This window comes from Marmota flaviventris, chromosome 8 (assembly GCF_047511675.1).
Source record: "Marmota flaviventris isolate mMarFla1 chromosome 8, mMarFla1.hap1, whole genome shotgun sequence".
NCBI lineage: Eukaryota > Metazoa > Chordata > Mammalia > Rodentia > Sciuridae > Marmota > Marmota flaviventris.
The window spans coordinates 83,704,884-83,728,524 of NC_092505.1; the positions used below are offsets into that span (position 1 = coordinate 83,704,884).

At 42.5% G+C, this 23,641-nt stretch overlaps 1 protein-coding gene across 1 annotated transcript; it reads right to left on the reverse strand.

Annotated features, from left to right (window-relative positions):
* Positions 1-1,179: 1,179 nt before the first annotated feature.
* LOC114084320 (palmitoyltransferase ZDHHC3-like) lies at positions 1,180-2,003 on the reverse strand. The gene has a single exon (XM_027925439.2). It carries the CDS (start codon positions 1,939-1,941, stop codon positions 1,180-1,182), a length of 762 nt encoding a protein of 253 aa, XP_027781240.2. The 5' UTR covers positions 1,942-2,003.
* Positions 2,004-23,641: the final 21,638 nt, after the last annotated feature.

The window sequence follows — 23,641 nt, forward strand, 5'->3', positions numbered from 1 at the left end:
TCAGTCCAGTGAGCGGACATTCTTCTGTCAACTTTAAAAATGTTGTCCCAGATCATGGTTAGCCCCATGCCAGGACAACAGTCTCCTAGGTTAAAATAAGACATGGGTACGCACACATTCCATGGCTCTTAAATAGCAGAAAGTGGACCCATGTTAGAGATTTACAAAATGAGAAGGGCTTGACGGTGGGGCACATGTGTTCCACCCAGAATCAACACTGCTTAATTGACATCTCGCCAGGGAAGGGAGGGAGATGGGGCGGTCAGGGAGGAAGTAGTTGTAACAAAGGAATAATATGTAGCTTGCCTGAAACTGCATGGCCCCCCACCCCTTTGATTGTACAGGGCGTTTTGAAATGGAAAAACTCCTTTCCTTCATTTTCTTCTGAAATCATCAGAGGGATAAAACTGCTGATTTAGAATACAAATTAGACCCCTTCAACTCTCCCCCCTTCCCCACCAAAATTATTCTACACACCCCAGGCCCATAAAGTACAAGGCAGAATAACTGATTTTGTGAATGAGGAGGCAAACTGTGTCCACTTGGGGGAGGAGGCTGCTGAGCCACGGGCCCTTCTGAAGGCACCAGCCCTGATCCTGCCCTTCTCAGGCCTCAAGGGGCAAATATCCATCTTCAGTGAGTTTTAAGTCCCATGGGCTCCTGCCACTGCCTCCTGGGCAGTGGGAGGCCAGGGCCCTCCTGGCTTTCCTACCAGGCCAGTCCATCCACGCACAGCGTCATGTCTCACTCAATTAGTGGAAGTGGACACGGCCTGGAGACAGCACCCTCCACGTTAGTCATGCCAGACAGATAGCAGAGAGGAAACCAGAGGCCAGAGAAGTGATTTTTAAAAGGAAAAAGAAGAGCAGCTTCGGTCATCAAAAAATCAAAAAGGATGATTTTTAAAAAATAAAACATGGGGACTTTTTTTTTCTCTGCAATGTTCAGCCATTTTACTTGAGACATAAAAAAAGTTTTAGAGTAGTTGATTTGCTTTTCGGTCTAAACATTCATGAGAACAGATCGGACGATAGTGCTGTGATGTGGTTTGTGTCTGAGTGGCAATGCTGGTCAGGGGTCCTTCAGACCACATACTGGTACGGGTCTGCCTTCCCTTGATCTGGCCCAGCCTAGAGAGAAGGGGTGGCCAAAAACTGCTTTCATGTTCATCCATATTTTTTAAGCCCATCTTCTCTCTTCCTTTTTCAATTGTTCTATTCCCGTCTCATCCGTGCAGATGGAGTGCACTTGGGTCCCAAACATCACTGACGTGAAAATGAGGAAGAGCAGCGCCTCAAAGCACAGCAGGATGAGGAGGATCACCGTGGTGGGCGGTGAGAAGGAGCTGCACTTTGTCCAATCTTCTTCAAAGCAATGCAGGAAGTGGAATCCCACCATGATGAGGGCGTGCAAGGAAATGAGAGCTATGTACATTGTAAACAGGACGAAGTACTTCTGGTTGTTCTCGCCGACACAATTATTGACCCAAGGGTAGTGGTGGTCCATCTTGCGAATGCACCGCTTACAAACACTGTAGTGGTGGGCTCTGTAGGGCTTGATGCTGCAGCATTTGGGACACTTGTATACCACCTGCCCAGGCTTCAACTGTAAACTCTCGATAAATTCTTTAGTGGCATTTCCTTTGGGCACTGCCCCGGGGTCCGTCAGCATGGCCCAGCAGTGGGAGGCCAGGGCCAAGAAGGCCAACAGGTTGAATACAATTCCGTTGATGATGCTGTATACATAGTCTCTGGATGGAATCAGCATGACAAAGAGGACCACAAACCAGGTGACGATGGCACAGGCGATGCCACAGCTGTCGCGGATAAAACACATGGTTCCCACAGGACCAGGGTAGGGAGGTGGGACACACTTCTCCGGCTGGAGGTATTCCGGCTTGCGCTCAATGTCTCGAAAGTGGTGGGTGTGGATAAGCATCATGAGCTATTCTGTCCATACTGGCATCGTGAAGCCGGAGGCGGTTCGCCAGTCCCAGACCCCCGGGGGGGGGGGGGGGGGGGGGCTCCAGCGGCCGACGCCGTCGCCTCTTCCTGCAGTCCCTCACTCGGGACCTGGCTTCGGGCTGCGGCAATGGCTCCCCGGCACGAGGCGCCACGGCTCGCCCGACTCAGCCGATACCGGACGGCACGCAGAAGCCCATCGAGCTCCCGGCGGCTGTGGCGGCCGCGGCTGCAGCGGCGGCAGCCGCGCAGCCCAGTCATTTTTTTTTTTTTTTTTATATATTTGATTTAGTGACGGGGTCTCACTGAGTTACTAAGAGCCTTGCTAAGTTGCTGAGCTGGCTTTGAATTTGTGATCCTTCTGCCTGAGCCTCCCAAGCTGCTAGGATTACAGTCATGTACCACCACACCCAGCTGGAGTTTCTATTTTGATAATTAATAAGTGCCTTGGTAATTTAAACATTTCTTACCCAGATTTCTATGAGTTTCCCAAATCACACAACATCACCAGGGTAAATTCTGTTGCAGAGTAGCCTGGCAGCCTGAAACTTTCCATTTTAAGAACATATAGTTCACTAAGATTTAGCAGGAAGAAATTTGGAGATGCAGTCCCCTATATTTTCACAGACATGGGAGGCAGAAATTGACAGTGGGGAAAGTAGCAGGTGTCCATTTTAGACTTTGAAGATAATCACTGTGCTCTGCTGCTACAGTTTATATTCAAACTAACATCGTTTATTTCCCTTTCTCTTCTCCCTCCCCTATCTCTAATCTTGAGAGAAGCAAGATTATTCTTTGTCTCATCATAGGCTGAGTTAAGCACACATGGCATAGTAATGAAGTAATTAAGATGTCAGAGAAGGCACCAGAAACCCTAAGAAACAGCTCTCTCAATACTACAAGTAAATCATGACCCCTGACTGGGAACACCTGGAATTTAGACATCAATAATCTCTTGAAAACTTCTCTGATCTCCTTGGCTGTCAGAATCACAGCCTCTGAGACATGAGTCCCCTTTCTTCTTTTCGAGGAAAGCAATCATATTTCTTTTTCCTTTTCTCAAAGTTGTGTTCTCATTATTGGATTGGCATTAGTGACAAAGACTGAGATGTTGGTAACAGGGTCCCATGTCACCACATGCTCTGGCTCCCCCTACTTCAACATAATTGCATTGAAAATACCCTTTCTTGGACAGATTTAGATTTAATGATCTCTCTGGGGAACCCAGAGCCTCATGAAAGATTTCACCTGCAGCAACAACAGAGGGCAATTGATAAATCTGACAAAAATGTATCACAAAGAAGTAATAAAACTCCAGTATTAAAATGATCAGTTGTATGGTGCCTGAAATAACTCCAGACAGAAACAGGGAGGAGAATTTTACAGGGGGAGAGCTGCTTTTCTCAGTGGAGGGGTGATCTCACCCCCGGGTAAATATGATTCAAAGTGCACAGGCTGGGAGCTTTTCCCCCTCCAGGCTTTCCATCCAGAATCCCATATTTCTGAGGGCTTTTCTGGCCCACTATTTGGGTATTGAAAACACCCTCATTAAGCTTAAATGGGACTAAATAAATTGGTCAATCTGTGGATGAATGTCCCCAATAAGAGAATGTCTCTTCTTCAAATGCTGAATAAATAAGGAAAGGTCAAGTAAGTTTTACCCAAGGAGCAGGGGACAATCTAAATAAAAATTTGTCATTTGTAGGCAGTCTGAGGCTATTCATAATAGGAGTAGGGAGAAAGAAATTCCTGGATATAACTATATTCCAGGGAGTTGGTTTCTTTGGTCATGGGAAATTTTCAGGATTTTGAGTTAATATGTGTGTATAGAGTCCTAGACTTCTACAATGCTTAGGGTTTATCTGCCCCAATGATGAGACAATGGAAATCCTCTTTCCTGATCCCAGGTTTGTGATATAATATGTAGTATAAATTTGCAAATCACTATACCATGTCTCATGTGCAAAATGAACACAATACTACTTCTTGGACAATTCTGGGTGACTGGAATTAACCTCCCTTGTGAAACTTAGAAAAATTAGGAAGAGATCATAGGTTCAAATCACAGAAGCTGAATGCTGAGGCAAGTGCCTTGCCATATGGCTAATGCTATGAGCAGAGGGGCAATCCATACTTCATGGTTTATCTCATCAGTAGGAAATACAGAGGCAAAGGTCCTGGTATATGCTACCTGAGGCTCTTCGTGACACAAACAAGGACTACAATATTACTGAAAGAAATTTTCTCTCAGGTTATGAATATGTCTGTACTCATGTTGAATCTGGGAGCGGAATTGTGCGTGCATGAATACCTGCCCCAGATCCAGAAAAATGTCAGAAACATCTTGGGCACTTTGTTGCCACACAAAAGCCTTCTATGAATCTCCTTCTAGCTAGAGTAATGAGAATAATTTACCACAGCTAGTGAAGCAGTGAGGACACCAAAGGCTATGGCCTGGTCTTGATGCAAGGAGAATTGGGGGGAAGCTAGTTTAAACATTTCTAAAATGAAGCAGAGGACACTCAGGATAAAAATTTGTGTAATTCATGAAGTCTAAGGGTATTCCTGGCATCACAGTGAGGAATACATTTCAGTAAGGAGGAAATACTTTCTGGTTTGGGGCAAGAATTGTCCCCAGGATGGGCTAGGATATACATTTCACATTCTCATCTGGAACTCTTGGAAGACAAAGAAAAGCCTGAGGTAAAGTTTAACCATAGAGGAGAGGGCAATCACAATGTAAATTTTCCAATTATAGGTAGCCTTATGCCATTCCTGATAAGGGGGAACAAGGCTGGGAATGTAGATCAGTGTTAGAGTGCTTGACTGTATGCATGAGGTTAGGGTTTGATTCTAAGCATCACAATAAAAAAAGAAACAAAAAGAACTAAGGGGAGAAATTTGTGGAAAAACCAATACTATGTATCTCAGGCAGTGGGTTTGCCTTGTCCATAGTAATTTTTCAGGATTTCCAGAGTACATGCATGGATACCTGCACAATGCCCATCCATGGTCTTAGTCCTTTTCATTCCTTAGGGTTCATGAGACCCCACATTGGGTCATGAGGATTATTCTTGTCTGGTCAGATTGAGGAATAGATGGATTCTTCAGAGCTGGCTGGTAGGGCCCTAATGAAACTATGTCTGTGGGAACTTCTGGGGTAGGCAGAGTAAGCAGAAGTAAAGTTTTAACCCATCATAGGGGAAGCTAACAAAATAAAAGTGCCAGTGTCAGAAACCCTTTTTTTCATCTTTTTCAACACTGCGATCAAAAGACCTGAGAAGAACAACATAAAGTACAAAACATTTTCTTGGAGCCAATGAATTCAGACTTAGTCATGGTTGATTTCAAGGCTCTGGGCTCTAGGTGAGGCAGAATATTTAGGTAGAATCTAATGGTGGAGGAAAGCAGCTCAGGAAATGTCCACCAGGAAAAAGAAAAAGAGATTTTTCTCATCAAAAACAAAATATAAATCCCATAGTCATGCCCCCACTGACATACCTTTTCCAGCCAGTCTATATTCTTACAGTTAACACCCAGTTGATACATAAGTGTATTTAAGTAAGTCATTTGGTTACATTTGACCATTCCCAGGTTGTCTCACACAGGAGCTTTAGGGGGACTCCCAACATCTAAACCATAACATGCTGCCTTTGGTCCCCAATACCTCATCCCCATCTCACAATGCAAAATATATTTAGTTCATTTCCAAGAGTCTCCATGATCTTACCGTCTCAAGAATTACCAAAATGTACAGTCCAAAGTCTCCTGAAAGAAGGCAAACTCTCAGCTCCTTAAAAAAGGCAAATTGCATATATCCAATATATAATGGCACAGAATAAATATTTCAGTGTCACTAAAGAGACTTCTTTCTATAGAGAAGGATGGGACCAGAACAACACTAAAAGCCAGCTGGGCAAGCAAGTCTATATCTCCATATCCAGCATCTGGGGCATATGTCATTGTGATGTTTCCTTCAAAGTGCTCCTATAGCTCCAATCCTATGGCCTTGCTGGTAGCAACCCACATGACCTCAATCTAGTCTTGTTTCTGCTCAATTACAGTAGCTTTCTTAGGCAGATGTCCCTCTTTACTGGCATCTTTTAATCTCAGGTTTCTCTGCTTGAATCTTGGCTTCCTTTGTATATCTTCCTTTTCATATCTTCAGGCATCACCATATCAGGGCAGCCAATCAGAACTCTGACTCTTTCATTTTGTTTGGCCTCCCAAGCCTTCTTTTGAAATTTCATTGCCTGCCTCCATGACTCCCAAACCACTGCCCCATGCATTCCCTTAGAACCATCACTATGTGGTTGACACCAAATTCTACCACCATTTTGAGCAATAGACATGCCTTCTGAGATCCCTGTGGCAACTCTTGCTGAGTGCCTGGACAGCTGAGTATGGTGAAAAAACTTTTTAACCTGCCTCCATATGCAAGCAGGGTGTCTCTATTACCTCTTCTTAAAGAAATTTTTACCTTTACAACCTTAAGCCTGAGATGGGTGTTGTCTTAGTAATTTCTGAGAAGCCCTCAAGTCACATCTTCCATTGTTTCTGGGTAAAATACTTATCATTTCTTTAGAGACTAAAGTGTTTCTTTAATAACCCAAATTTAGTCAAATTTTATGGCCAAACTCCAAGTTTTTCAAATCTTTCTGCTCTGCTTTCTGCTCCTGATTAACACAGTAAACTCGATTAAAAGTGGCCAGCAATAACCATACCACCATCTAAATACTGTACAGATTTGAAATTACATCCATCAGATTAATTAGTACATCACTTTTAAATTTAGCCTGGCAAAAAGACTCAGCAAAGAAGCAAAATATAGCCAACTTCTTAACCAGAAATGACATGAATGGCCCCTAGTCCAATTTCCAATTGACTCCTCTTCCTCTGAAACCTTGTGAGCTCAGTCTTTATTGATCAGCATTCTGTTGGCATTCCAGTTTTGGAGCTTGCACCACAATCACCCATTAATATCTACTTACAACATTCCGAAACTTTTCCAGCTCGCATATCTCTAAAGTTTTCAAAATTCTTCCCAACACAAACCATCTCTAAAGGCTTTTGAACACACGATCAGGTTCTTCACAGACATAATCTTATTTCTCAGTAAAAATTTCCACTTTAGTCAGTGTTTTCAATGCTGTAACCAAAAGATCTGACAAGAACAAGGTAGAGGACAAGTTTATTTGGGGGTTCATGCTTTCGGTGGTCTCAGTCCATAGATGGCTGACTCAATAATTCTGGGGCTCCAGGAGAGGCAGAATATCATGGTGGAATCCAAGGTCAGAGGAAATCTTCTCAGGCCATGATCACCAGAAAACAGAGAGAGGTCTGTGCAGGAGACAAAATGTAAAGCCTAAGACACACTTCCCAATGACCCACATTTTCTAGCCTCATCCTATGTTCCTATAGTCATCACCCAAGTAATTCATATTAGTGGATTAATCCATAATTGTGTTAAAGCTCTAATAATCTAATCATCTACCTCTGAATATTCTTGCATAGATTAAATGATCTGAGTAAACTATATGACATAGCAGCCATGATAACCTGAATAGCCTCTATGACCTGCATAGGCTTTATGGTCTGAGAAAACTCTGCCCTGCTTAGCCCCTATGATCTGTGTAGTCTCTATGACAGGCAAATCATCTGTTATTTTCATAGCCTCTATGACCTGAAACATTTCTATGGCTTGGGTAGTCTAAATGACCTAATAATTTATAAGGTTTTTGCAGACTCTAGACCCTGAGTAACCTCTATGATCTGTTCTGCTTCCAAGAACCACCTTCATGACTTGGGGATCCTAAACAATATAGTAGCCTCTATGACTTAACAGCCACTATGACTTGCATTGCCTCTATGACTGAGTAGCCTCTATGAACTGTTAATCCTTCATGACCTGCATAGCCTTTATGGCCTGAATAGTCTTAATGTTCTGAGAGTCTTTGACCTGTTTAGCTATTATCTAAGTAGCCTCTATATCTTGAGTAGATTATATCGCCTGTGTTGTATCTATGATCTGCATCACCTTTATGACTTGCTTAGTTTCTGTGACCTATAAAGCCTCTATGGTCTGAGTTTGACCGGAGTAGTCTCTATTGCCTCTGAATCCTCAATGGATATAGCTCTATGGAACTGAGAATCTTATATTGCTATGCTGGGAACCATTAGCCAAGTAAATAGGTATGACAATTTCCTTGCCAGCGTACCCCATGTTGCAGTGACATTGAATGTAGGTGACCTTGCTCAAGGACCAGGGCGGATTAGGGTGTTCCGGGTTTAAGATAATCGTGTTTAGGGCGTTCCCAGTTTAGGTTCCAGGTTTAAGGTTTAAGATTATTCCTCCTGGGAATAGGGCGTATCCTGCTGCCTGAGTTCCCCTTGAGTTCTCACGGGATTCAGACAGTATATTTTGGAGATAGAAGCCCAGTGGAGGTGGATTTGGGCAGAGCAGGTGGATTTGGGCAGAGAACGTGGATTTCCCCAGAACGTGATTGTAGATGGCTGGTGTGAGTTCGGGAATAAAGAGTTGCTGTTTGAATCTACAAGCTGTGTGGTGGCTCGTGATTGTGTGCCCAGCCAGACTGCAGCATTTGTGCCCAGCCAGACTGTGGCATTGCTAGCCTAACTTTTATGACATACATAATCCCTTTGACCTGAGAAACCCCTTTAATCAATGTCATCTCTATGGCTGAGTAGCTTCTACATCCTATATAGCTTCTATGACCTCTGCAGTATCTATGACCTGAATTGCCTAAATGACCTGAATAGACTACATAACCTCAGTAGCCATTATGATCTTTGTACCCACTAAGACCTACATATCCTCTAATATCTGTGTGTCTTTTGTAATGTGTGTAGCCCACTTGACCTTCCTGGCCTGTATGGCCTTATTAGACTTCATTCACTTAATAGCCCCTATGATCTTTGTACCTTGCATGTCCTTCATCAACTCTGTAATCTAAAAAGCCTCTAACATCTGCATAGCCTCTTTGATAAGCCTAACCTCTATGCCATTGTGCACCTCTAAGACTTGTGTAAGTTTTATGCCTGTATGGCCTTAAAGACCTGAATAGACATGTGTAGGATCTATGAGCTGAGACATCTAAGGCTTGTGTAGTCTTTATCATGTAGATTATTTTTCCTGCATTTATTCTGTGACCTTCATAGACTTTATGGCCTGCATGGCTTGCTCTTTGATGTGAGTATCTTCTATATTTATGATGCCTCCATGGCCTATGTAGCCTTTATGATCTGAGTAACTTCTATGACCCATGAATCTTCAATGACATGCATAGCTCCTATTGTGAAGCTCCTATCACCTGTGTAGCCTCTATGATGTCCATAGCCACTATGGCCCGTATAGACTCTATGACCAAATAATATCTATGATCTGCTTATTTTGTATGACCTGGATAGCATCTGTGTTCTGTGTAATTCTATGACCTATGTTGCCTTTATGGCTTCAGTGGCCTAAATGACCCCTTTAGCCTCTACTGATAGCCACTTTGACATGTGTAGCTTCTATGACCAAGAAAACACTTTGGCCAGCATTTCCTCTATTACCTGTGCAGCCTAAAGAATCTTAGTAACCCTGATCACCTGTATTTCCTCTATTTTTTTGTATAGCTTGGATGATCTGCATAGTTTCTGTGTCCTGAGTATATCATTTATCTCTTCAGTGGTCGAACACAATTGAGTAAAACCTGTGATCTGCTCTCTCAAGGGATCAAGTAACCTCAATTTCCTGAATGGCCTCTATGACTTGTGTAGCTTTTAGGATGTACCCATATCTGTGGCCTGAATACTACTTTCATACCTTTAATAACCTCTATAAACTGAATCTCCCAAATATTTTGCATATCTTCTGTGTCCTGAGTAGCCTCTACTACCTGTGTAGCCTCTATGGCCCAAACAGCAATATATTCCATAAACTTTGTAGACTCTATGAGCTGAGTATCCCCTATGACCTGAATAAATCTTATGGCCTGAGTAGCATCTATTACAGGGCAGCATCTATGACCTGTGTAGACTGTAAACTAAGTGGCCTCTGTCACAAGCATAAAGTTTCTAAGACTCTTTAAAGTCTCTAAAGCTTTGTACTTTTAACCCACATTATGACCACAGCATGTTATTTTTGCTACTTCAGACACAAAATGAGTTCATTCTCCAATGTGTACACTCAGGCTTACCTTAAGAAACATAATGGCAGATCACATTAAAAGGAGAAAAGCAGTCCTGAGATCCATTAGCTGGGTGCTACTCAACTATGCTCAAATGTATGGCAAGGAGCTAGCCCTTGGTTCTCTCCTACTGAATAATTTCACAGAACATCAACATCAGACAAGACCGTTTGTGCCAATAGTGAGTCAACATGAATACAAGACAACTCTATAATCACTTGTGAACACAGACAAAATCCTGAGTATTGTCTTAACCACAAAAAATGACCAAATATTCCCTACTTTGGCTATTACCAATGATTGCTGCTGCTTCTTAAAAATTCTTTACCAGGGCTGGGGTTGTGCCTCAGTGGCAGAGCACTTGCATAGTGTGTGTGAGGCACTAGTTCGATTCTTGGCACCATATATAAATAAATAAATGCCTATTGACAACTAAAAATATATTTTAAAAAAATTCCTTACCAGTTGTAGCCTGTCCTTGTGATACCATTGGTTACCAGTGACAAGTTCTGCTTCCTCACATGTTTAAGTTTGAACATTAGAGAAGCACATCATTTTGGGTGTATAGGAGACTCCCTGCTGAAGTTAAGTCTCCCAGAACATTACAGAATCCCTTAACCCCTCCCCTCCTCTCTGAAGGGTGCCAAGCTGAAGAGCATCAAATTCAAAGGTTTTTCTTGTTCAATCCCCACTGGACAGAGTGTCCACTCTCTTTTCCTGAGTCACCCTTCAAATCAGCACCTGCCACATAACCTACATAACCCTTCTTAAGCCAAAGCTTGCAAGCTCATACTCTCTGCCCTCTTCCTCTTCTTTCTCTCCTATCTTCTACTTTCTTTCTCTCTGCCTTGTGATGCCAGATTCATGGGACCCTGATAGACCTCCAGAAGCTGAATCTGATGCAATCACACAAGAGTCTTTATTGCAAACTCAAGCCTGGACTCAGAACCATTTCTCCAATGCAGCAGTCCCAAGGAGTGAGCCCTGTCCTTTGTTCAGTGAGATTTTATAGGTTTTGGGGGGATACTCTATGTGTCACAACATCACATAGCAAATCATTCCACACCATGGGAAAGTCTAACAACAACTCTTAACATTGATTAGCACATTCACTGGAGGGAACAAGTTGGGGAAGGCTATTGGTTAGAACAAGAGGGGGATTCATTTGAACTGATTTGTTTAATCTGTGAGGGGTATATGTGCTAAACTACATGGTTTCCTAACATTTTATCAACCACTGAGACTACTGGGGGGGTCATCTGGCATCCCAGGTATTTTCCCTGTCTCATGATGATTGGTGGTTGCTAGGGGGTTGCTATGGGTCCTCACCTAGCCTGAGTCAGGGACACCTGGCACCACAGATCTCTTCTGTATTTGCAGACAAACAACTCAGCAGGGTGGGTATGTGTCTAGGAGCACTCTGTGGGTTTTTCTAAGGACAAAGGTCAAGCCCTCTCCCTCTGGACAGGCCTTGAGGTAGAAGCTGTTTTAAAAAAATGGAGTCACATCAGTTTCTCACTATCTTCTTCTGCTGCAGTCTCTGCTTTCATCCTCTGCTCTTTGCTCTCTTTCTTTCTGCCCTCCTCTTCTCCTCTCTCTGCTCTCTGCCTCTCCTTTTCTTCCCCTTCAGGCAGCTTCCCAATAAAATCTCTTGGTTGAATCTCTGTCTCCAGTGAGTCACTCACCTTTCACATCAAGGCAAGCATATAAAAAAGGGTTTATTTAAATATCTGTGTAACACAGATTTACCCTGAAGGGAGAAGGGGGGCATAGCTGTTATCCTGGTATCCAAAGAAGTGAGGTGTTCTGCCATTTTTTGTATGTCCTAGGCTTCCTTTGTTCTCCTGCCTTTTTTATATATATTTATTTTTGAGTTGTAGTGCCACACAATACCTTTATTTATTTATTTATTTATTTATTTTTATGTGGTGCTGAGGATCAAACCCAGAATCCTGAAATGGTAGCCACAACCCCAGCCCTGTTCTCCTGCCTTTCCCCCCTTATCTTTCTCCTCCTTCCTGCCTATGTGACTAGGCCTAGTAATGTTTGGTGGGATGGCCCAAAGGTGGGAAACAGGTGGGCTGAAGGGGGAAGGGCAGGATGGAGTAGCCAAGGACACATTAGCAACCTGATAGCTCCCTGTGGGGAGGAGCAATTCCTGGGACAGGTTACCTTGGCAACAGGATGGAGCAGGGGTAGGTTCTTGATAAGGGTGGAGGAAGGGCTCTGAAGGAATTAACATTTCAATCCCTCAGGAGACAGTGTCCAACTTCTCAGACTCACTCAAAATTAGTCTCCTTGGTGTGACCTAACTCAATTTACCTATCTATACTGACTACCTGTCTAATTCTGGCTTCACTTGGCCTAGTCTTTCATGCTTCCAGAATCCATTTCACTTTTCCAGAAACAGAATCTTTCAATCTTCCATAAACCAATCAGAGAATGCATTCTCTTTTTTTCTTTCTTGCAGTGATTGGGTTGAACTCAGGTCCTCACCCATATAAGTGCTCTTCCAATATGCTTCTTTCCTTAGCGCAAGATATTAGTTATAGTTACCCACAAATCCTCACAGCAGTCAATGCAGAGTAAATGGCCAAATCCAATTTTGTTTACAAGAAACAGGACACTGATAGTGAGAAAATGATATTGAGCCAATTCATCAAAGAAGGGCTGAAACAGGAACCAGGATCTCTAAGATACAGTCAAGACCTCAGGACTTCCAAGCTGGGTTTGGCTCTACACTTGGAGCTGATTCAAGGAAGGTCTTAGAATTCAGACTTAAAAATCACATGGGCTGGGGATGTGACCCAAGCAGTAACACACTTGCCTGGATATGCCGGGCGCTGGGTTCGATCCTCAGCACCCCATACAAATAAAATAAAGATGTTGTGTCCACTGAAAACTAAAAAATAAATATTAAAAAATTCTCTCTCTCTCTGCCTCTCTCTCTCTCTTTAAAAAAAATCACAAAGTGGAGAGACAGTGGAAGAGCGCACAGTGGTAGTCAGTGTCCAGCTCCATTGGAATCAGTAGACATCAGCTGAGGAATCATCTCCATTATTACCATGCCAACTGCTCTGCTCTGCAACAAACTGTGCACAGTGCTGAAGCTCCAGGCATTTTGCCAGATGCTGGCAATGTGGAGGTGAAGGGCATCACTGCCCTTTAGTCAGATCAGTGAGGCAGGTGTGGAGACAAACGATGACATCAGAAATGACACCTGACCTATGATTTACCCACTCCAAGAGAGTGAGTAGCAAATATGGCCACCTGGAATCCATCCCCTTTAATCAGTGTTTCTATTCTTTTTGTCAAGACAATTAATTAGGAGAAATATTATATGGGCTTAAGCAGACACAAATATAAATATTTTGTGTAAAATGGAGACATTTCATATCAATAAGTGAAATAATATTGGGATTTATAATTTTCATATAGAGATGAAATTGTGAGCATCTCTACCTCATACCCGAAAGTAACATAAGCCATAAGTAAGGACCTAAATATGAAAATTTAAATTTCACTACAAGAAAACACAGAATATCTATGACATTGCAATCACACAGATTTTTTTTTTTCTTTTTTTGTATGGGGGAGTGAATCTAGGGACACTCAACCACTGAGCCACATCCCCAGCCTTTTTTTGTATTTTATTTAGAGACAGGGTCTCATTAAGTTGATTAGGGCCTTGCTAAATTGCTGAGCCTACCTTTGAACTCTCTATCCTCATGCCTCAGCCTCCTGAGCTGCTGGGATTATAGGTGTGTACCACCATGCCCAGCCAGACAAAATTTCTTAAACAAATTTTGAAAATCAGATATTATAAAGTAGATGTCATTGGAAAAAATGAGGCATTTAACCTTATTGAACTGTCTACATCTGTTGATCAAATACAAGAGGTAAGTTAAAACTGGCATTACTTTTGGAGAAAACATAGTAACAAAAGACAAATATACAGAATACATAATAAAGCATATTTATATTTTTAAAGTTCTAAAGTTTGCAGAATAAAGAAAAAAGATTTTGACTTTGTTGAGCTTAATTTATTAAATGTCAGTAAATGTTTATAACAAACATTTTAAGTCAAAAAAGAGGAAATGAGCCAGGCACAGTGATGATGCTTATAATCCCAGCAGCTCTGGAGGCTGAGGCAGGAGGCCATGAGCTCAAAACCAGCCTCAGAAAAGTGAGGCGCTAAGCAATTCAGTGAGACCTTGTCTATAATTAAATTGCAAAATAGGGCTAAGGATGTGGCTTAATGGTGGAGTGCCCCTGAATTCAATCCCTAGCACCAAAAATAATTAATTAAAAAAGAAATAAAAACAATAACCTAGTCCCAGATTACTTACTCTGGGCCACCAGCCAAATCTCTTGCAACTCAACATTACCCATGAGGGCATCATTGTAGTGGCCCTGGGTAGGCACAAGAAGATCAAGTGGGGAAATCCAGAAGCAGGAAGAGACAGAAAGGAGAGCCTGAGGCACAGGGAAATTTCTCAGGTCTTACTAAGCTCTGAGTTTTAGCCCAAAGCCAACCCAGTCCTCCTCCTTCCCCATCAGGTCTTTTTAGTTCCTTCTTTCTCTTTCCCCTCTCCCTAGCACCTTTTGACAGCCATATCCTTCGAAATTCCCAGGTCCACTTGTCATACTCACCAGTCCAGGTAGGGGTGTATCCAGATTTTGTGGAGGAGGAAGCTCATGCAATTGGGGAGGGTTAGAGGAATCTATTTAAGGAAGACTGAAAAACATTAAGTATGTAAGTTACAAAAACACATGGCTAGGGGCTTTCTCAGAAGCTCTGAGGGTTCATTAACTTTATTAGACTGATTAGTTTTATAGGGACCTTTCCTCCTACTGCATTCTCTAACTGTTGAACTACCTGAATATTCATTTCCCATCCATGGTCAGAGCCCTACACACTTGCATTGGAAGGATAAAGGAAATGATGGAGAGGAAGAAGGCAACTATTTTAAGATCCCTCAGAAATTTGTTTCAGTTGGAAACTGTCATCAGGCTGAGCGACAATAACTCCACTTAGAAAATCCACATTCTCGGTGGGCTTCACTTGCTTCAAACTGGCCTCTGGCCTCCCGGTGTTTTGACGTTAGCTGTCCACTAGGTGGCATCAGAAGGTCGTATACCCCGGACTGCTTTGGGAGGGGAAAGCGCTAAGCACGCCTAAAAGAGTCCTTTCTCTTTTCCTTTAGTTACTGGAGGGCGCTGCTGAAGTCTTCTTGGGCCCCTGTGGAAAGAAAAACCGGTTGCACCAGGCATCAGAGTGGTCAAAAGGTAAACTGAGGCAAATGAAACTGGAGAACACAGCTTAAAGAGCTGCTCTTAGGAAGGAGGCAGGTGCAGGGGCAAAGCCTGCACTGTTGCCCAGGTTTACGCCTGAAGACCCACCCACCCTGAGCACAGTCTCTTCTTCTCCTAGGGCCACTGTATCCAAAAGGCGAAAGGCGGGTTTCATCTTCTCTGGGATGGTTTACCTGTGGCTGTGGTCTGGCTCCCCACTCACCCGAGGCCTTCTGCTCCTTTACTAGGGCCGCCCACCTGCTTACCCAAAACCTGTACTGCCAGCCACATATCCAGGAGGAGCCTCTCCCATCTGATCACAGTAAGCAGGCCAGAGGGAGTGAACTTCACCAGGTTCCCAGATACCAATCGCAGTCTCTCAGCTGAACCCACCTAGAACGCATGGAATCTGTGGAAGCCTTTGGATTCACCCTTTGGAAGCCAGCAGAGAGAAGGTGTCACCTGAAAAACAAGGTGACAGAATCATCACCATTGGGGGGCAAGAAGCAGATGCCAGGGTGCAAGGTCTGCTTCTCTCCAGTATATGCAGGCATATGGCAGAGCTCCAGTCACTGGTATGTGAGCCAGTGGTAAATCTATGTAATAACACAACCCTGTAGTAAATGTTGGATTCAGGCTGCTGTGCTAGTATTCACTTTTTCACTGAATCATAACTGAATGTGAGAACTTCCTTGCATATGCTGTTATTTAACCCTCACTGGGAAGAAATCTGTAATCCTAGTGTGTGAAATGAGAAAATGTGCTCACAGGAGTTAATTAAAATTTACCCAAAATATTACAACTCTCACCCCAACCAATGTCTTCAGTTTTGAACTTTCTGGGGTTTTGGAGTTGTTTGTTGTTCTTCTTCAGCTCCCCAAATGATTCTGATATTAGGAAGGGCTAAAAATACTGCTTCAGGAAAATGTAGTGAGTTCTGAGTCTCCTTACTCCCCCCATGTTTCCCAACTTTCTATTTTTCTACCATTGTTTCCTGTGTTCCTTTTCCTAGAAGCTCCTGCAACTCTCCAAAGGTTAGATTCTCTTCCTATGTTCTCAAACCATCTATAGTGGAGACAAGCCTGGAGCCAATACAACAGCAGTCCCTGACTGCCTCCCCCATCCCAGCCCCACACACCCTCAGTAGGCTTAGTTAAGTTCCCCCCACTCCAATACATACACACTGTTAGGATGGCCAAGGACTGGGAGAATGGTGCTGATCACAGCTCCCAACTTGCTCTTGCATCTCAGCTCAACCCCACCCTGCTCTTTGATAAAGAATGAAAAAGCTGCTACAGCTGAGTTCCATCACTAGGACCACAGCCCTAATGACCTCATTTAACTCCAGTGCCTCACCTCATTCCCAGCTTCCTCCCATACCTTGATTTTTATGTTAGAAATGAGATAATGAATGGGGAGCCAGGTAGGGTAATATATAACAAGAGCCTCTGGATATTAACATTATCCTCTGATGCCAATGCAGCCACTGGGGGGGGGGGGGGGGAAGGACTTGAAAAGAGGATCCTTATCCCTTATAGGAAGTAAAAATTTCAAGGGATGGTGGTAGGTGAGAGAGTAAGCAGCCTGAGGGCAGAACTCTATGTGTGGAGTGTTCCACTTTTTCTTAGTTAATTATCACAGTGCTGTTAAATGATTTGTTATTGTCTATGAATGGCTGAATACAGACAATCCTGATAAGAGAGCTAAGTGTCTAATCTCTGCCCCTCAGCTATTTGAAAAGCACATGGTAGACAATGCATGCTGAGCACTTTGGTTTTGGTTTGTGCCATAAACTTGAAGATATAAATAAAGATGTGAGTTAGAGAAATTCCTTGGTCTGATGTGAAAATAACAGATGTGAATTATGTAAAAGAAATTCATATAGATGGGCACAGTGGCACACAGGCCTGTAATCCCAGCTGCTGGAAGGAGTGAAACAGGAGGATGGCCAGTTCTAGGTCAGCCTGGGAAACATAGGCCTTGCCTCAATATTAAAAGGGAGAGGGGGCAAGATGTGTTGCTCAGTGGTAGAGCACCACATTCCCCATTAGGACAAGTACCAAAACAAACAAACAACAATCTGACACTCATTCATTTAAAATTTTTTTATTTTCACACAAGGATCTATCTGCCTCCAGTTGGCTGCGCCCTAGAGGCTGTAGAAGCCGGCCCTCAGATCGCAGGCAGGCATTGGGCAGTGCGGTGGCAGGAGGTGGTCCTAGGGCTCTGCCCAAGCCACATAGTTGTGGTGGTTGATCTGGGACCACAGATTTCCCTGACTGCCACTAAGCTGGGGCAGGAGGAGCACAGCTTTCCTAGATCTTAGATGTGCTCCTGGTCTTTAGCAGCCTCAGGAACTGCGAATATGTTCGCCTCTTTGTACTTCACACAGTCTCTTGAGATTACTGTTTTTCCAGGAGGCAAAGCTGGCTTCAATTGGCCCCAGTCTCAGGGCAGTTGGGCAGCTCCTGAGCAGGGGGCTGCACTCTGGCTCCCAGAATCCTTCTGGGCGGAGCAGTAAGGATGCCCTCTGCTTCGGAGGTACTGAGCCAGGTTCCCCTCACCTCGCACCCTTGGAAAATCGTTTCTGAACTACCAGGACCCGATTTTCAGAGTGCTCCTCAAACTCTAATGCAAAAAGGAATCACCAGCCCATACTTTAAAAAGAGATTCTGAATCAGTAGGTGGAACCTCAGAGTGCAGTTCTAACCAGCCCTCGGGTGAAGCCCATAGAAAGGGACCACAGCATGGAGTACTGGCAGACTAAAAACTACAGCCAACACGACCAGGGCCTACAGGAATAAGCTTTTTCTATTTTCTTTTCACAAACCAGACCCTGCAGTTGCTGCTGCAGCACACCAACCACCACTATAGAAAAGGGACGAGAAGATCTTTGCTTGGTGAGGTGAAGAGCTATGATTTCTTGTGCCATTAGGCAGGGAAGTATGAAGGAAACTCTGCACTCTTGATTTCTGCTTTGGATCAGTCAGAAACCCTTGTTTTTGGTACCTTGGTGCTCCAACATCTGCCCTTTCAAATGCTTGGATATACTTGGGAAATAAAATATTATTTTAGGCAGTGAAAACTTACCTCTCAGTAACATCATTTTAATTTCAGTGGCCTTTAGTGATTAAAAGATACCCTTTATGATTTATCACTATCTCCTACTTTATCTATGGCTTTAGATATTTTTCTCTATTTTCTAAAACACCTTTTCATAAATCTAGAACAGTAATTAGCAATGGGAGATCAAGAGTCTTTGTCTTTTCACATCTAATGGCAGGAAAAGAGTAGAGTCCATTTATCCAAATGATTCAATTGAGAATCAAAAATGTCTCCCCCCCCCCCTTTTTTTGAGAAAAAAGGAAAAAAAAGGTTTATTGCTATGCTAGAAAAGGAAAAACACAGGGGACTCCTGTCCCAAAGGCTGTAATCCTGCCCATCAGCAGGAACAGGGAGCTTTTAAAGAGATGATTCAGAGAAAATGAGATTAGGGAGGAGAGATCAGCAAGGAGAAGATCAGGGAAAAGAAGGTAAGGGAAAAGATTAAGGAGAAAATCAGGGAGAAGAAGATTGGGAAAAAGAAAAAAAAAAACATGTAAATTTCAAAGCCCCAAGGGATATAGTCAAAGCATCAAATGAACCCCTGTTACATTTTCCCACTGTCAATTTTCATTTCTATGGAAAGTGGGCAATGACATCTCCAAGCTACTTTCTGCTGAAAGGGGGAAGTAACCCAAAGTCCTCATTCTCTATTTGGTGGGGCGTGGACAGTTAAGGGCATTCAGCATCAGAACAGTCCAGAGCTCTACTGTGGCAAATGGCAGGGGACTGGACCGGGCATACATAGAGCAGGGATGCAGCTACCTTGTATCCTTGCATGGAAGTAAGTTCCTTCATTCTTGAGAGGGGCTCTTTGTCATGTTCCACCCTCTGCCTTTCATAATGGCCCTCTAGTTTTCTCACTCTAAATAAAACAAGATAAATGGGAAATCTCAATTTCCCATAACAAATTATGTACTTTCAATGATAGGTGTGGCATGAACTCACTTAAGGCATTCTGAAAGATAGGGATAGAACTGAAGCCAGGGCCCAAGGCAGAAGCTAGTGCTGGTAACAGAGAAGTTCAGAATGGGAAGGCAAAAGTCAAGGCTTAAACTAAAGGCAAATGGACAAAAAAAAAAAAAAAAAAAAAAAAGGTTTTATGTTTTCCCATTCACTGAGTGTTTTGCTCTCTTACTTAACAACTAACTGAATGAATTCATGAAATGACTACTTTTTTTTTCTTTATTTGAAGTGAGGATAAAATGTTATTAAGAAATATTCCCTCACAATCCATAAAGCCAATTAAGACAAATATCATTATGTTATTATAGACCAAATAAGGTTGATTTACTTTGCAAAACTTCTCAAATGTCTAGAAAAGGAAAGGCACTGAAAAGAAAGTGTCCCTGTACCAAGGCATATTCCAGGCTCAAGATCTGGGCACCACTCCACCCTGTGCCTTTCCAACCCAACCAAGGAAGGTGTGAATCTGCAGGGCTCCTGTGTGGGGATGGCAGCCCGGGACTGTGGATCAGAAACAGAAATGAGTTTCAGAGACCAAGAAAGCAGGAAAAGGCTGTGGGAATGCCCCTGGGGGGCACATATGGCCTCCAACAGGTTCTTCTTTCTTTCTGCTCTTTTGCATCTACTAATCTACTGGGACAAGGACCTCATCTGTGGCAGCATGGGGCTGCCAAGACCAGACAGGTGCTTAGACAGAAGTCTCTAATCCTATCTATGTGGAAGTCATTTCTGTGCCTTTAAGAATTCTGCTCAGTAGCCCTAGTAAACTAGATTGGGTTCTGGTCTCCTCGAGGCTTTCCAAACTGGGGAATTTCCTCCCAACCCTGTTCTCTTTCCAGTTGGAGCTCTAGAGTTGCTGAATTCTATGCCTGCTCCTACAGGAGAGAAAAAATGGATTTTTTCATCTTTTCCTATGTAGTGCTTTTAAAAATTGATTTATTTATTGGCACATATTAAACTGTACATATTGAGGAGGAATTCATGTCATCTTTCCATATATACATATGGAGTGTATTGGTCACATCCATGCACTCTTCTTCCACCTTGTCTTCACACCATCCCAAGCCCTAACAATCCCTATTCTACATTAAAGTAAAATTTTTTAAGATTCCACATTTGAGAGGGAACATGCCATACTTACAGCTATTTTCATAAATGTGGCAAAAGGTAAGCACTCTGCATATGCCTAAGTTAGTACTAATGCAGAGTTTATGACACTGAAAGTAAAAGGATCATTAAACACAGTAGACTGTGGTCCTGTAAGATGCTAAATATATGTGCTTCTGATAATTTCAAAGTGAATCTGATAGCCAGGCAACAGTGAGTCATGCATGTAATCCCATCTACTCAGGAGATTGAGGTGGAAGGATTTCAAGTTCTAGGACAACCTGAGAAATTTAGTAAGACCCTGTCTCAAAAAGAAAATAAATATAAAGTTGATCTGGTACAAGAATGTGAAAAATCCCCTTACTTTAGGGAGATGTTTAAAGGGCCACAGTTATTCATTTGTCATTCATTGGGGTTATGTTTTTAGCATAATAGTACCAACACATAGGAGTAAATATAACTTTAAAAAGGTTGTTAGTTATATTATGTCTCAGGACATGTCCCCCTTTATTTACATTTCCTTTTACCTTCTTCAATACTGAGCATTGAAGCTGGATCACTTTAGAACAGAGATATATCCCCAGCCTTTTTTATCATTCTGAGACAGGATCTCTTTCAGTTACTCAGCCAGGCCTCAAACCTTTACTCTTTTGGCCTTAGCTTCTCTAGTAGCTAGGATTACAGGTGAATGAGACAACTGTGCCTGAATGACCTATATGATTTCTTAATATCTAAAATCTACTTTTTGAAATTAACAATTTTGTTCTCACTCACATATTAATCAATCACCACCACCTGTGGCTTACAAAATTTAAATGTCACTTAAATGTATTATAAGTTGAGACAAGAATTTAAATCTGAACCATATTTAGTTACTTGATATTTAAGTCTATAACTTGCCCTCCCTCCCTTTCCTTCCTTCCCACCACCTCACTCTTCCCCTTAGTCCTTTTCAGGTAGAAATTCATCTGTACAGAAACAAAACAGGAAGTTGAGAATTCCAGTGAATACTGAAGAATTGATCTCCATCTTCTCTCAAACAGTCCTCCCCAAGAGGTTCTAAATTTAATTCTCACCTAGAGCATAGCCTGTGATTTGATTTGGAATAGTGAATTAAGCCTTTGTAGAAGAAGAAGGTACATGCCCTGAAGAAATGCTATGTGACATAGGATATCACATATGTAAAGGAAACAGAGAGACTAGCATTTCACAATAAGTAACCCTTTGTAAAATATTTTAACCTTAATCTAATTAATAAATGACACCATTTTGATTTATTAAAATTTCATTCAAGATGATTGCTTTCCTTTCTTTTTGTTTTGCTTTTTTGATTTGTTCTTCTGAGATATACAGAATAGTCAAGTGAAGATGATTATTTTTCCACTGAAGTTCATCAGACCCAGCCTTCTGAAGCAATTTGCCTCCAAGAGTACCATCATCACCCAACATAATGAACTCTACATTAGGATTGTGCAAGAGGGGCTGGGTTTGTGGCTCAGCTGTAGTGTGCTCACCTAGCACATGTGAGGCCCTGGCTTCGATCCTCAGCACCACATAAAAATAAATTAATAAAAAATAGGTATTTTGTCTAACTACACACAAAAAAATTTAAAAAAAATTGTGCAAGAGAGCCATATATAAGCATCTGAATGCTTAACAGCCACTCAATCCTTTGCCACTTCTCTCAGCCCTAACACTGCCTGATCTAGAGGCCAAAATCATGGACCATTTACTCCTGTGTGAAGCAGGTTCTGAATTCTGCAGAGTTGACACTGAGATCCCAGTTGCTTTGATACTGAGCTCAGAAGATTCTAGGCCATGGCTGCTCCCCTACATTTCTACTGGGAACTGCTCTGTAGGCCATGGGGGCTGCTATCTTGGGCTTGTCCTTGACACAGTCAGTTGCCTACAGCACAGATACTAAGAAACATACCTACTTCCTCTTACCTGCCTGCCTGGCACCCTATGCCCATGGCACAGAAGAACTCAAATTCAGCCTCAGGAGAGTGCCATGCTGCAAAGCAACCATGAAGTCATCTGTCCTGGCAGCTTCTCTTGGTCACATCCATGTAGTCCTGGAGAGAGGCTCCCCAGAAACATGCTGATCTTTAACCCTGGGCCATGATCACTGAGTCCTACAAGTACTGAGTATTCAATCTGAGGAATTCTATTTATTCTCCCTTTCAGACAAATATAAGATTTCTCTCTCACACATGTCTCTTTGTTTACTTACTAATAAGCAAGAGATATTGTTTTTATAGGCCCTCATAAATATTTGATTCTCTTGTTCAACAGTAGACAGAATGAAGGGAGAACAGAGATGGAGGAGTGCTGCATGGGGTGGGGGACAAAGCTCTGATTCTAAGCTGTGCTATGGACTTGATATCAGAGTCTTAGAGAAGGGCTCCTCTTGCTTTGGTGGGCATAGGTATGCAAGGTATTTAGGGGAAACAATGCAAAAGAGCCCAGCTGTTGGCCTCAAACAAATCTATCCAAGTATAGAAAAGAATGTGTGGCAGGAGTTCCTTAAGTGAGAAGTGTGTCTCCTTGGATAGTACTTTTGTTCTGCGTCTACTTAAAGAAGGGCCTGGAAGTCTCCAGTTTCTAATGCCTTCACACAGCTGCCCCTGCCCAGCACAGCCTCCCCCAGATACTGGCCCCATTCAGACTAATGTCACTCAGATATGGTTTAATACCCACCAGGGAGAGGAGGTTTTAGAGGGCAAAACTTCTGCTTCTGGTTTCTGGATCTCTGTGTTAATGCAGTTAATATATATAGAAAATATAAAAATGTCTGTTTAGACAATCTATTTCTTGACTGAAAAGCTTATATGAAAGGAAAACTGTAAAAAATCACAAAATTTTGAAAGGCATTATTTTTGCTGTAATAAAAATGTTAAACTAACTTGATAAGAACATCCTGAAAACAGAATATTTTAATACTTTTTATGGAGAAAATGTATATTTAATGAATGAAACCTAAGTCTATTCTTTTGTGGTTGTTAAAAATAAAAGGGA

Excerpts from the sequence above, each read along its gene's own strand:
- LOC114084320 (XM_027925439.2), bottom strand. The coding sequence starts at position 1,941 with ATGATGCTTATCCACACCCACCACTTTCGAGACATTGAGCGCAAGCCG.